Source organism: Canis lupus, chromosome 21 (assembly GCF_003254725.2).
Source record: "Canis lupus dingo isolate Sandy chromosome 21, ASM325472v2, whole genome shotgun sequence".
Taxonomy (NCBI): domain Eukaryota; kingdom Metazoa; phylum Chordata; class Mammalia; order Carnivora; family Canidae; genus Canis; species Canis lupus.
Genome location: NC_064263.1, coordinates 1,773,299 through 1,786,823, shown reverse-complemented (window position 1 = coordinate 1,786,823; position 13,525 = coordinate 1,773,299). Strand labels below are relative to the sequence as shown.

The window sequence follows — 13,525 nt, the reverse complement described above, 5'->3', positions numbered from 1 at the left end:
GACATCTAGTTGGTAGGGGCCACGGAAGGCTATAAATATTTTACAGTGTACAGGGCAGTCCTCACTACAAAGAAAATCGCAAAATATATTGGTGCCGGTTGAGAATCTTGATGTTACTATGTGACTAAATTCACAATTCAAGATGCTAAGGATCCTACATACACAAATAATTCTGTGAATTCTTGTACTACTACAAACTAATAAGACTAATATTCCCCAAGCATGGGCAGCCCGGGTGGCGCCGCCGTTTAGCGCCGCCTGCAGCCTGGGGTGTGATCCCGGAGACCCGGGATCGAGTCCCACTCAGGCTTCCTGCCTGGAGCCTGCTTCTCCCTCTGCCTGTGTCTCTGCCTTCCTCTCTGTGTCTCTATGAATAAAAAAAAATTTAAAAAAAAAGTCAGACTTAAAAAAAAAAAAAAAAAAAAAAAAACTCCCCAAACATATTTACTCATCATTTCTCCAGCAAAAACTATCCTAAAACTCTTCAAGCCAAGCTGTCATCTGAGGCCAAATTATATTTCTACTTTCTATGAAATTTTCATTAGTTTAAAATTACCTTTATCATGGGATTTCTCTGAATATTAACTAATTAAAGGAGATAAAATCTAGTATCATATAGCAGATACTTAATAAATTTAAATGTTCTTCACTCTTGCCCTCATTTTTATACCTTTTCTTTTCTGTTCTGCTTTGTTTTACATTGTTTACCTGCTGATGAATATTTAATTGCATGTATTTGTAATATTTTTATTCAGTTACTTGACTTTTTTTGAGGACATGACTCATTTATTCTATGAGAATATATTTATTTGCATTACATAATTTATTCTTTATACTCTAATATTATTAGGACTAAATAGTGCTTGATTAAATGAGTGAAGAAATGAATGGAGAGAGGTTATATGAGGACCAATGTTTTCTTATCTGTAGTTCCCAAGTAGTAGCACAATATTAATTCATGACTTTTTGTTTGTGTATTGTTTCTAACATTTTAAAAGTTTCAAAAACTTAGCTTTTTAAAAATGTTTTTGTTTAGCATTATTTTCTTTAGCTCTGCTTTTGATACAAAGATATGTATTTAAACATTAAAACACAATGTTTGAGACTTTTTAAAATTATATATAGCATATTTTAAAAAGAAATCTTACTCCGGTATCCCGGGTGGCTCAGCAGTTTAGCGCCGCCTTCAGCCCAGGGCATGAACCAGGAGACCCAACATCGAGTCCCACATCAGGTTCCCTGCATGGAACTTGCTTCTCTCTCTGTCTGTGTCTGCCTCTCTCTCTCTCTCTGTCTCTCATAAATAAATAAATATTTTAAAAAATCTTAGTCAATTAGAAAAATTTCTAGTTAAGTCTCTAATTTACTAAAATAATATGACGTTCTTTTGGTAATATGCCCTTTGAGTACAGGAAAAAGCAAAAATTTTAAATATGAAAATAATGGTGAAAAAGTCTCAGTATTTTTAGAATTTTTACAGTGTGTCCTTTTTGGTCCTTACAGAAAGTGTGGACTATGGACCAGTGTTTGTACAAGAACCAGACGATATAATTTTTCCGACTGATTCTGAAGAAAAGAAAGTAGCATTGAATTGTGAAGCTCATAGCAATCCAGTTCCCAATTACAGGTAGAAGTTCACTATTAATCATTTTTCTTAGGTCTTAAAATTTTCCTTCAATGAGATTCTGGTAGTCCCAGGGTGTATTATAATATCTCAAGTAATTTTTACATATTTGTCTTCTGATATTTCCTAAGATGGCTTCGGAATGGAACAGAAATAGATTTGGAAAGTGATTATCGCTACAGTTTGATAGATGGGACCTTCATTATAAGCAATCCAAGTGAAGCAAAGGATTCTGGTCATTACCAGTGTTTAGCAGTCAACACTCTTGGAAGTATTCTTAGTAGAGAAGCCATACTTCAATTTGCCTGTGAGTAAAGTATATGCTTTTCTTATGTATTTGTATATAGTGTGTATGTATGTAATTTTAAAGTTTGCTTAGGCAAAAGCTTAATTAAGACTTCAGAATTTAAAATAGTGGTAAAACCCTGGTAAAGATAAAATTAAACAGTGTGTTTCTTTCTAAGATATTTTGAAACTCTCTGAAACATTTGCCCTCTTGAAATAAACCCAACACACTAGTCTGGGAGATTGAAAATACTATTCATGAATTCTTTCCTCTACCTATCTGTTTTTATTCTTCTACTGTTTATTATAGTCACTATTTGCTATAGATTCTTTTGGATGGAAGATCACATAATCTAAAAATGCTGCTTAGGCAATCAAAGAAATGCCTCTGAAATGCTAATGTTTCAAATTCCAACTATAATTTCTCACTCAGATGGCTCAATTTTTGATTAGAAAAAAGACACCACTACATATAATCATATATATGTACTAGAGTATAGACATTTTCTAAGATACATCATTTATCTAATTAACTAAGTGTATTGAGGTCTTAAAACTAGTGAAATTATTTAACATATGATGAAGGCTTATACCAAATTGAGGATAGGCTACTGAGCAAAAAACAAAACAAAACAACTATCATTTCTTAGTAAATAATTGTACATGAATATAAATTCTTGAGGATTATAATATCTAAAAAATAACGGAGAAATCTTTGTGTTAATAATTTATATATAACATATTGGCTATGTAATTTATCACCAGGTGATTTTTAATTTAAAATTACACCCTGAAGAATGGAATAATTGATTTTTATCTATATAATCTTCCTCACATATTACTTCTAATTAACTCAGAATCCAGATATCCTCTTATAGGAGTATGAAGGAGAAAAGTAAGAATAAAGGAATGATAATGGATTCAGTTTAGAAAACATTGAGCTAAGTCCTAGAAAAATTTATAATCTTTTAAAATAAATTTGGGGGCAGCCCGGGTGGCTCAGCGGTTTAGCGCCACCTTCGGCCCAGGGCATGATCCTGGAGTACTGGGATCGAGTCCCACATCGGGCTCCATGTGTGGAGCCTGCTTCTCCCTCCACCTATGTCTCTGCCTCTCTCTCTCTCTGTGTCTCTCATAAATAAATAAGATCTTTAAAAATAAAATAAAATAAAATAAAATAAATTTGGCTAAGGAGTTCAGATAGGACTTTACATACACCAAATATACCAAGATAGTAGCCGGAATATACTCTCTTTTTTTTTTTAATATACTCTTATTTTAGAAAATATTATACGGTTTAACACAACCTAATACTTTCCAGCATGCACATTAAAAGAGTAACCTGATAAACAAATAGTCCTTCTTAATTACTCCTCTGTAAATAATCTTTTCAGGACAGATACAGCAAATCCAGATGTGGATTCATACATGATGTATGAATACTGTATACCTTTCTTTTTTTGTCTATACTGACACAAGTACACCAATTCAAAATAGCTTATATATCAATTGCTCTTCCCCAAATCAACAGTGGAGGCAAAATATGCAAAGTTTTCTGTGTGCTTCAGAGCAGAAATCTACTTACTGGAAAATCCAAGGTGTCTGGATGACTATGACATCCTAGAATTTCTGTGAAGACCAGTCAGTCATAGCTATCAGATGCTCACCCCTACCTTCAGTGAGCACATCTGCACCACCATTTACAGTTCAATGAGTAGGCAAGAAAAGCCCTATCTATCTTAGTTATTCAGCATCAAGCTGTCCTGAACTTAGTTTAGAGCAATATTTGCTTTACTTTTAACTTAACATATGGGTTAATATACATATGCATTCATTGGTAGCATCTCATGACCCTACATTTCCCCATTCCCACCCCACCTGACTCAACTGTCTTCTGAAGACTGTATGTATACATCAGGGCTCATAATGTGCCTGGTTGAAGCAGTCACATACATAGGGAAGGCCACTTCTACCTCAAAATTACTCCTTCACCTACATGCCATTATATCCATTTGATTATATAAAAAATTAGATCCTTTAGCTTTAGCTCTATCTTTTTTTTTTCCAGAAGATCTTTGGAGGGAAAATACAAATATAGGTGGTAGAAAGGAGAATGAAGACACCATCAACTTGCTTTCTAGTATACCTGTATAGAAGCATGGATGTTATGGAATTCTAGGAGTCAAGGTACTTTGTAATTGGGGGAAAATTGAGGAAGGAACTTGGAAAGAAAAAAGAACCTTCTGAAAGGAGTGAAAGGATACATGGGTCAAATAAGATTAAAAACTTGGCGACAACTTTTCCTTTACATCATGATTTTCTATGTCTATCCTCATAGCTAGATAATGTATTCACTACTTATTGTTGATAGAATGTTTAATGTTTAAAGTGTTTTTACAAGTAAAGGAATGTTAATCACTCTTTACACATAAAGCTGGAATCATTAATCATTTATATATATTATCAATTATTTATGTAAAAATTTAAATATACAACTAGTAAGTTAAAAATAATATATTTAGTAAATTTAAATAATTACCAAAAACTATTTAATCAAGTTAAATATTCAAAACTAATACAGGAATCTTTTAAACATTTTAAATGTCATGAAATTAGGCAAAATTTACAAATTATGAAATTGATTACAAAACTTCTTACTAATACTTATAAGTAAACTCTGTCTTGTACTTATTCTTCAGGCACATTTTTATGCTTTACTCACTTTTAAATATTTTTATTATAGAAATACTTTTAACTTTTATACATCAATTTCATCATACATATATAACCCATAATTTCATCAGATATGTTTTCTACACTGTGTAGTGCTATTGTGACCTAAAATACTCCTTTCTAAGGAGCATCATATTACTCAATCTGGAGTTTGTTTCTGAGTTATAGTTCAATTGAATTTTGGTTGCTTATTTCAAACGTGAGACCTGCTTAATAGATGTGGCCTCTTATAATTTGAACATTATTTTTGTTATATCAATGACACTTTAAGTCTATCACTTTCACATAGGCTTTACCTTTTGAAATATGACATATTTGCTTATAATGATGTGATTCTAAGACTTACTGAACAGTGTTAAATAAATACCCCTAATTATATCCATAGAAAAAAAATTCTAATGTATATTTTATGAATAGATACATATTTATTTAACCAAAGACTCAAGATATCCATATAGTAACAATCCTATATTCAATAAAGAAAATAAAATTTAAACATCCTATTAGCATTACTTTCCTTTTTGTTTGGAAATTACATATGTATATTATACACATATGCATCATATCAACCTTTCTGATTCTCAGTATTATTAGAATCATATGAGATTTTGCAGATTCAACTTATTTATATACATATACAAACTGTCATAATCTGGCTATTTGGACTCACTTAATGCTAGCTTCTTTGTCGTCTTATTAACCAGAAATATATATATATAGATATATATGTATTTATTTATTTTAGAGAGAGTGTATGATCCAGGGGAGGGGCAAAGGGACAGGGAAAGAAATAATCCTCAGACAGACTCCCTGCTGAGCATGGAGCCTGACACAGGGCTTGATCCTAAGACCTTAACACCTGAGCTGAAATCAAGAGTCAGAAGCTCAACTAATAAGCCACCCAAGTGCCCCTAACCAGAAATACACTTTAAAATATTCTAGCTTTCCACTAATAATATTTTGATTCCCTACCCACAGGCCAAGTCAATTATAATTTCAGCTAGTTTTCATTGACCATAATGAGTAATGTTATGGGAGACTAAAATCTATATGCTAGAGATACACATAGGACTGTTCCAAACAAGTTCTGGTACTGAGTAAGAAGATATTATTACTAAACCAGTTTGGTAAAACAGACTCTTAAAAGAACATCTTTTTCTTATTGGCCTCAAGTAACTCAAATTCATTGAACATTTTTTCTGTAGCTCCAAGTGTTTTAGAATACATTAACTCATTTCATCCTCATAACCAACATAGGAATGGTTAGGTTATAAAACATAAAGCCAGGGGCTCCTGGGTGGCTCAACTGGTTATGCATCTGACTCAATTTCAGCTCAGGTCATGATCTCAGGATCCTGGGATGGAATCCTCCATCCAGCAAGCCATCCCAGCAAGGCTTCTTGCTCAGTGGGGAGTCTGCTTGTCTTCCTCTCCCTCTGTCCCTCCCTCTGCTTGCTCTCTTTCTCTCTCTCTCTCAAATAAATAAATAAAGTATAAATCCATTTTAAATGAGATTGGGCACGTTCAGGGTGGTATGGCCATAGACTGTAAATCCATTTTATAGATGATACTTCTTATTTAACTCTAATGGCACTCAATCTTTATTCTAAGATAAATATGTATGGTATTCACTTTGAAAACATTTGATTTTCAATTTCTCTCTCAAACTCATATTGTAATTTCTCAAAAGTCTTTATATCTTGGCTTCATCAACCTCCATTTTATAATCACTTTATTAACAGCTATATGACATAACAAAAATAAATATTAGCAACAAAAATAAGTATGTGATCATTCTGCATTTTTTCTCATTTTTTAAATTTAATTAATCAGTCACTTGCTTAATTTTTTTTCTTACAGAAGTTTAAGAATTACTAGGTCTCTTTCTAGAACTGAAATTTTAAGATGTATACTAGTTTTTTATGTAATTGTTTAATTTCATATTAGCTCTTTTGATTAACTTTTTTCCTCTTACTTATCTTTATTTACTGGATAATCTATGGTTAGTGCCTGGAAAGCTAAATATTTTAAATGAACTTGAGACAGTACAAGTAACAATGGCTAATCAGTATTGATCATGTCCTTTTGAAGGGAATAGTGACAAGGAAGTTGGTATTGACAGCATTACCTGATGTAGCAATTTGTAGAAAAATTAAATGTAAAATAAATTTGGCTTCTTTTAAAGTTTTGTTCCCACTTGTCATCTAACATATTAAAAATATTAAATAAAAATGTATATTTATATAAAAATTATTTTATTTTGCTAATTTATTTTATCTCAATCTCATTCCAAAGGTCATTTATTTGATTTGCTATATAAAATTACATACCGGGGGAGGGGCAAGATGGCAGAAGAGTAGGGTCCCCAAGTCACCTGTCCCCACCAACTTACCTAGATAACTTTCAAATCATCCTGAAAACCTATGAATTTGGCCTGAGATTTAAAGACAGAACAGCTAGAATGCTTCCAAGAGAAGAGTTTGCACTTCTAACAGGTTGGAAGATGGAAAAAAAATAAATAAAAAAGAATCCAGTGGGGGAGGGGCCCGGTGAGGAGCCAGGCTAAGGCCGGGTGGCAAGAACCTCCAGGACAGGAAAGCTCAGTCCCAGAAATGCAGGAACTTTAAAAATTTTCCCAGACGGAAAGGTGATCACAGGGAAGTCAGGGAGGATCCCAGGAGGGGCAGTGGAGCCCCCAGTTCCGGGGTCACTAACAGAGGAAGTACACCCCAGGGGAGGGCACACCACACACCAAAGACCGAGCCCGGTAAAGGGCTGTAGCGCTCCCAGCGGGACCTCGGGAGGAGCTCAAGCCTCAGCTCCCCGCAGAAGGGGCTGCGTGTCCCCAGGTGTGCAATTCCAGCTCCGCAGGCCCCGGATTTCAGGGTGCCGGGGGACATGGACAGGATCCTGTGCTCCTCCAGGGACAGGCAAAGGCAGGGAGGGCACAGAACAGTGAGGACACTCCTGCCACCAGGCGCCGCTGAGCTGTGCAGATCAGTGCTGCCGCCCCCCAGAGCATCCAGGCCACTGTGGACTGGGAGCTGCAGTAGTTACTGCGGGAGCTAACTCCAGGGCTGGAAGGCTGACCTCTGCCAGTGTGGTTGTTCCTCCTGGTGTCACCCTGTGCCTGGGAGGGTCGGGGCTGCCAGGGAACAGGGGCCTCACAGGATAAACAGCTCCCACTGAGCTATGCACCTGGCAGGGGGCAGGGCAGCTATCCCAGGTGCACACACCTGAGAATCAGCATAGCAGGCCCCTCCCCCAGAAGACCAGCTGGAAGGACAGGGGAAGAGCAAGTTCTTGACTGAGCAGTGCTGGAAAGTTCCAAGGGAAGTCAAGGGAATTACAGTATATAGAACCAGAGGATACCCCTCCTTGTTTTTTTGTTTGTTTGTTTGTTTGTTTGTTTTTGGTTTTTGTTCTTTGGATTTTTTTCCCCTTTTTTCTTTTTTTTTTCCTTCCTTTTTCCAGTACAATTTGTTTTTAGCCACTCTGCCTTGAGCAAAATGACTAGAAAGAAGAACTCCCCACAAAACAAAGAATCAGAAATAGTACTCTCTGCAACAGAGTTACAGAATTTGGATTACAATTCGATGTCAGAAACCCAATTCAGAAGCACAATTGTAAAGCTACTGATGACTGGAAAATAGCATAAAGGATTCAAGACTTCATTCATGACTGCAGATTTAGACTAATCAGGCCAAAATTAAAAATCAATTAAATGTGACGCAATCCAAACTGGAGGTCCTAAGAGTGAGGGTTAATGAGGTAGAAGAACAAGTGAGTGACATAGAAGACAAATTGATGGCCAGGAAGGAAGCTGAGGAAAAAAGAGAAAAACAAAGGATCATGAGGAAAGATTAAGGGAAATAAATGACAGCCTCAGAAGGAAAAATCTACGTATAATTGGGCTTCCAGAGGGCGCTGAAATGGACAGAGGACCAGAAAGTGTATTTGAACAAATCATATCTGAGAACTTCCCTATTGTGAGAAGGGAAACAGGCATTCAGAGCCAGGAGATAGGGAGATCCCCCACTAAAATCAATAAAAACTATTCAACAACCCAACATTTATAGTGAAACTTGAAAATTCCAAAGAGAAAGGGAAGATCCTTAAAGCAGCAAGATACAAGAGATCCCTAACTTTTATGGGGAGAAGTATTATATTAACAGCAGACCTCTCCACAGAGACCTGGAAGACCAGAAGGGCTGGCAGGATATATTCAGGATCCTAAATCAAAAGAACATGCAGCCAAGAATACTCTATTCAGCAAGGCTCTCATTCAGAATAGAAGGAGAGATAAAGAGCTTCCAAGATAGGCAGAAACTGAAAGGATATATGACCACCAAACCAGCTCTGCAAAAATATTAAGAAGGACTCTGTGTAAAAAAAAAAAAAAAAAAAAAAAAAAGAGGAAGTCCAAAGAAACAACCCACAAAGACAGAGACTGAATAAGTGTTATGATGACACTAAAGTCATCTCTTTGAATAGTAACTCTGAATGTGAATGGGCTTAATGATCCCATCAAAAGATGCAGGGTTTCAGACTGGATAAAAAAGCAAGACCCATCTATTTGCTGTCTACAAGAGACTCATTTTAGACCTAAGGACACCTGCACCCTGAAAATAAAAGGTTGGAGAACCATTTACCATTCAAATGGTCCTCAAAAGAAGCAGGGGTAGCAATCCTCATATCAGATAAATTACAGTCTACCCCAAAGACTGTAGTAAAAGATGAAGAGGGACCTAACAATCATGAATATTTATGCCCCTAATTGGGAGCTGCCAAGGATATCAATCAATTAATAACCAAAGTAAAGACATACTTAGATAATAATACACTTATACTGGGAGACTTTAACACAGCACTTTCTGTAAATGACAGATATTCTAAGCACAACATCTCCAAAGAAACAAGAGCTTTAAATGATACAGTGGACAAGATGGATTTCACAGATATTTACAGAACTTTACATCCAAATGCAACTGAATACACATTCTTCTCAAGTGCACATGGAACTTTCTCCAGAATAGACCACATACTGGGTCACAAATCAGGTCTTAACCGATACCAAAAGATCAGGATTGTCCCCTGCATATTCTCAGACCATAATGCTTTGAAACTAGACGTCAATCACAAGAAGAAATTTGGAAGAAACTCAAACACATGGAGGTTAAAGAGCATCCTGCTAAAAGATGAAAGGGTCAACCAGGAAATTAGAAAAGAATTAAAAAGATTCATGGAAACTAATGAGAATGAAGACACAACAGTTCAAAATCTTTGGGATACAGCAAAAGCAGTGCTGGGGGGAAATACATCACAATACAAGCATCCCTCAAAAAACTGGAAAAAACTCAAATACAAAAGCTAACCTTGCACCTAAAGGAACTGGAGAAAGAACAGCAAATAAAACCTACACCCAGCAGAAGAAGAGAGTTAATAAAGATTTCAGCAGAACTCAATGAAATAAAGACCAGAAGAACTGTGGAACAGATCAACAAAACCAGGAGTTGGTTCTTTGAAAGAATTAATAAGATAGATAAACCATTAGCCAGCCTTATTAAAACCAAAGAGAAAAGACTTAATTTAATAAATTCAAGAATGAAAAAGGATGGATGACCACCAATACCAAGGAAATGCAAACGACTTTAAAAGCATATTATGAGCAGCTATATGCCAATGAATTAGGCAATCTAGAAGAATGGGACACATTTCTGGAAAACCACAAACCACCAAACCTGGAACAGGAAGAAATAGAAAACCTGAACAGGCCAACAACCAGGGAGGAAATTGAAACAGTCATCAAAAACCTCCCAAGACCCACAAGTCCAGAGCCAGATGGCTTCCCAAGGGAATTCTATCAAAAGTTTAAAGAAGAAACCATACCTATTCTACTAAAGCTGTTTGGAAGGATAGAAAGAGATGGAGTACTTCCAAATTCGTTCTATGAGGCCAGCATCACCTTAATTCCAAAACCAGAAAAAGACCCCACCAAAAAGGAGAATTATAGACCAATATCCCTGAAGGACACAGATGCAAAAATTCTCAACAAGACACTAGCCAATAGGATCCAACAGTATATTAAGAAGATTATTCACCATGACCAAGTGGAATTTATCCCCGGGATGCAATGGTGGTTCAACAGTCATAAAGCAATCAATATAATAGGTCATATCAATAAGAGAAAAAAACAAGAACAATAGGATCCTCTCAATAGATGCAGAGAAAGGACTTGACAAAATACAGCATCCCTTCCTGTTCAAAACTCTTCAGAGTGTAGGGATCGAGGGAACATTCCTCGGCATCTTAAAAGCCATCTATGAAAAGCCCACAGCAAATATCATTCTCAATGGGGAAACACTGGGAGCCTTTCTCTAAAGATCAGGAACACGACAGGGATGTCTACTCTTACTACTGCTATTCAACATCGAACTAGAAGTCCTAGCCTCAGCAATCAGGCAACAAAAAGAAATAAAAGGCATTCAAATTGGCAAAAAAGAAGTCAAACTCTCCCTCTTCGCCGATGACATATAAAACCCAAAGACTCCACCCCAAGATTGCTAGAACTCATACAGCAATTCGGCAGTGTGGCAGGACACAAAATCAATGCCCAGAAATTGGTGGCATTTCTATACACTAACAATGAAACTGAAAAAAAAAAAAAGAGAGAAATAATGGAATCAATCCCACTTACAATTGCACCCAAAAGCATAAGATACCTAGGAATAAACCTAACCAAAGAGGTAAAGGATCTATACCCTAAAAACTATAGAACACTTTTGAAAGAAATTGAGGAAGACACAGAGATGGAAAAATATTCCATGCTCATGGATTGGCAAAATTAATATTGTGAAAATGTCAGTGTTACCCAGGGAAATTTACACGTTTAATGCAATCCCTATCAAAATACCATGGACTTTCTTCAGAGAGTTGAAACAAATCATCTAAGATTTGTGTGGAATCAGAAAAGACCCCGAATAGCCAGGGGAATATTGAAAAAGAAAACCAGAGTCAGGGGCATCACAATGCCAGATTTCAGATTGTACTACAAGGCTGTGATCATTAAGAGAGGGCGGTACTGGCACAAAAACAGACACATAGATCAATGGAACAGAACAGAGAATCCAGAAATGGGTCCTCAACTCCATAGTCAACTAATATTTGACAAAGCAGGAAAGACTATCCACTGGAAGAAAGACAGTCTCTTCAATAAATGGTGCTGGGAAAATTGGACATCCACATGCAGAAGAATGAAACTAGACCATTCTCTTACACCAGACACAAAGATAAACTCAAAATGGATGAAAGATTAAATGTGAGACAAGAATCCATCAAATCCTAGAGGAGAACACAGGAAAACACAGCAACTTGGCCACAGCAACTTTTTGCAAGATACATCTATGAAGGCAAGGGAAACAAAAGTAAAAATGAATTATTGGGACTTAATCAAGATAAAAAGCTTCTGCACAGCAAAAGAAATAGTCAACAAAACTAAGACAACCTAGAGAATGGGAGAGGATATTTGCAAATGACATATCAGATAAGGAGCTAGTATTCAAAATCTCTAAAGAACTTATTCAAATCAACAGCAAAGAAACAATCCAATCATGAAATGGGCAAAAGACATGAACAGAAATCTCACAGAGGAAGACATACACATGGCCAACAAGCACATGAGAAAATGCTCCACATCACTTGCCATCAGGGAAGTATAAATCAAAATCACAATGAGATACCACCTCACATCACTGTGAATGGTGACAATTAACAAGAGAGGAAACCACAAATGTTGGAGAGGATGTGGAGAAGGGGGAACCCCCTTGCACTCTTGGTGGGAATGTGAACTGCTCCAGCCACTCTGGAAAACTGTGTGGAGGTTCCTCAACAATATTATATATAGACATTATGTTCGACACTATCTTTACATTGACAGAGTTAGGTCTGGGAAATGAACAAGGGGTGGTGGATGGAGAGGTGGTTGGGGAGTTGGGGTGACTGGATGATGGGTACTGAGGGGGGCACTTGACATGACGAGCACTGGGTGAGATGCTATATGTTGGTAAGTTGAACTCCAAATAAAAAAATAATTAAAAAATAAAATGAAATAGAATAATAAAAAATAAGTAAATAAAATAAAATTATGTACCATAAAAGGTAAATATGTAAATAATTAAATACAGCACCAGGTAAAAATACATTTCATAATAAGAGGTAAAGATAGTGCCAACCATAATGTCTGTATATAATATTGTTGTCAAGATATAAATATTTCCTTGCACTCCCAGAAGTTATAGCAAAAGGAAAAATACAGACATTTAAAGGACTCTAATTTCTCCTGAATTCCTTAAAAGAAGAAACTTTTCTTGACATTTAATTCTCATTGAAATTTCTCATGAGTCTTTATATAGAGATCTTAACAACATCCCTACATCAGTTCAATTGCAAGTTTAATCAGCTTGACATAAATCCAAACCAATTCTTTAAGTGTAACTGGAATTTAATCATGAATCTATTCACTTCATTCATTTTTATTATTTTATTTAATTTTGATTTGAGCAGCTAATATATTTGAGAAGCTGCTGCAGTCATGCTCATTTTCCTTTTTTAGCTTATCCCTTACATGTCTACTTTGAGGATCTTTTAAGTTCTCCCTAAATGAATATTTATAAATGTGGTTCAAAATAGTAATGTTGATAATATGCTTTAGCATTAATAAATATATACCTCAAAAGGGTATAGTAAAAATTAAGATGTAGAGAAGTCATGTCTGTGAATTGTTTTTTAACTTCAGAAAAACATAAACACAAATTTGGCTAACTATTGCTAGTACTGATTATTACTGGTTATCAATAACATTGATAATGATTATTTTTTACTAAG

The 13,525-nt window shown here is 35.7% G+C and overlaps 1 protein-coding gene across 3 annotated transcripts in view; it reads left to right on the top strand.

Annotated features, from left to right (window-relative positions):
- Nucleotides 1–13,525, top strand: part of CNTN5 (contactin 5) — a 1,295,471-nt gene that overhangs the window by 807,301 nt on the left and 474,645 nt on the right. For all 3 annotated transcript variants that reach the window (XM_025420999.3, XM_025420992.3, XM_049098648.1), the window contains 2 exons: nucleotides 1,504–1,627; nucleotides 1,756–1,931. In XM_025420999.3, coding sequence (XP_025276784.1) covers nucleotides 1,504–1,627; nucleotides 1,756–1,931 — 300 coding nt within the window. The remainder of the gene's footprint in view (nucleotides 1–1,503; nucleotides 1,628–1,755; nucleotides 1,932–13,525) is intronic.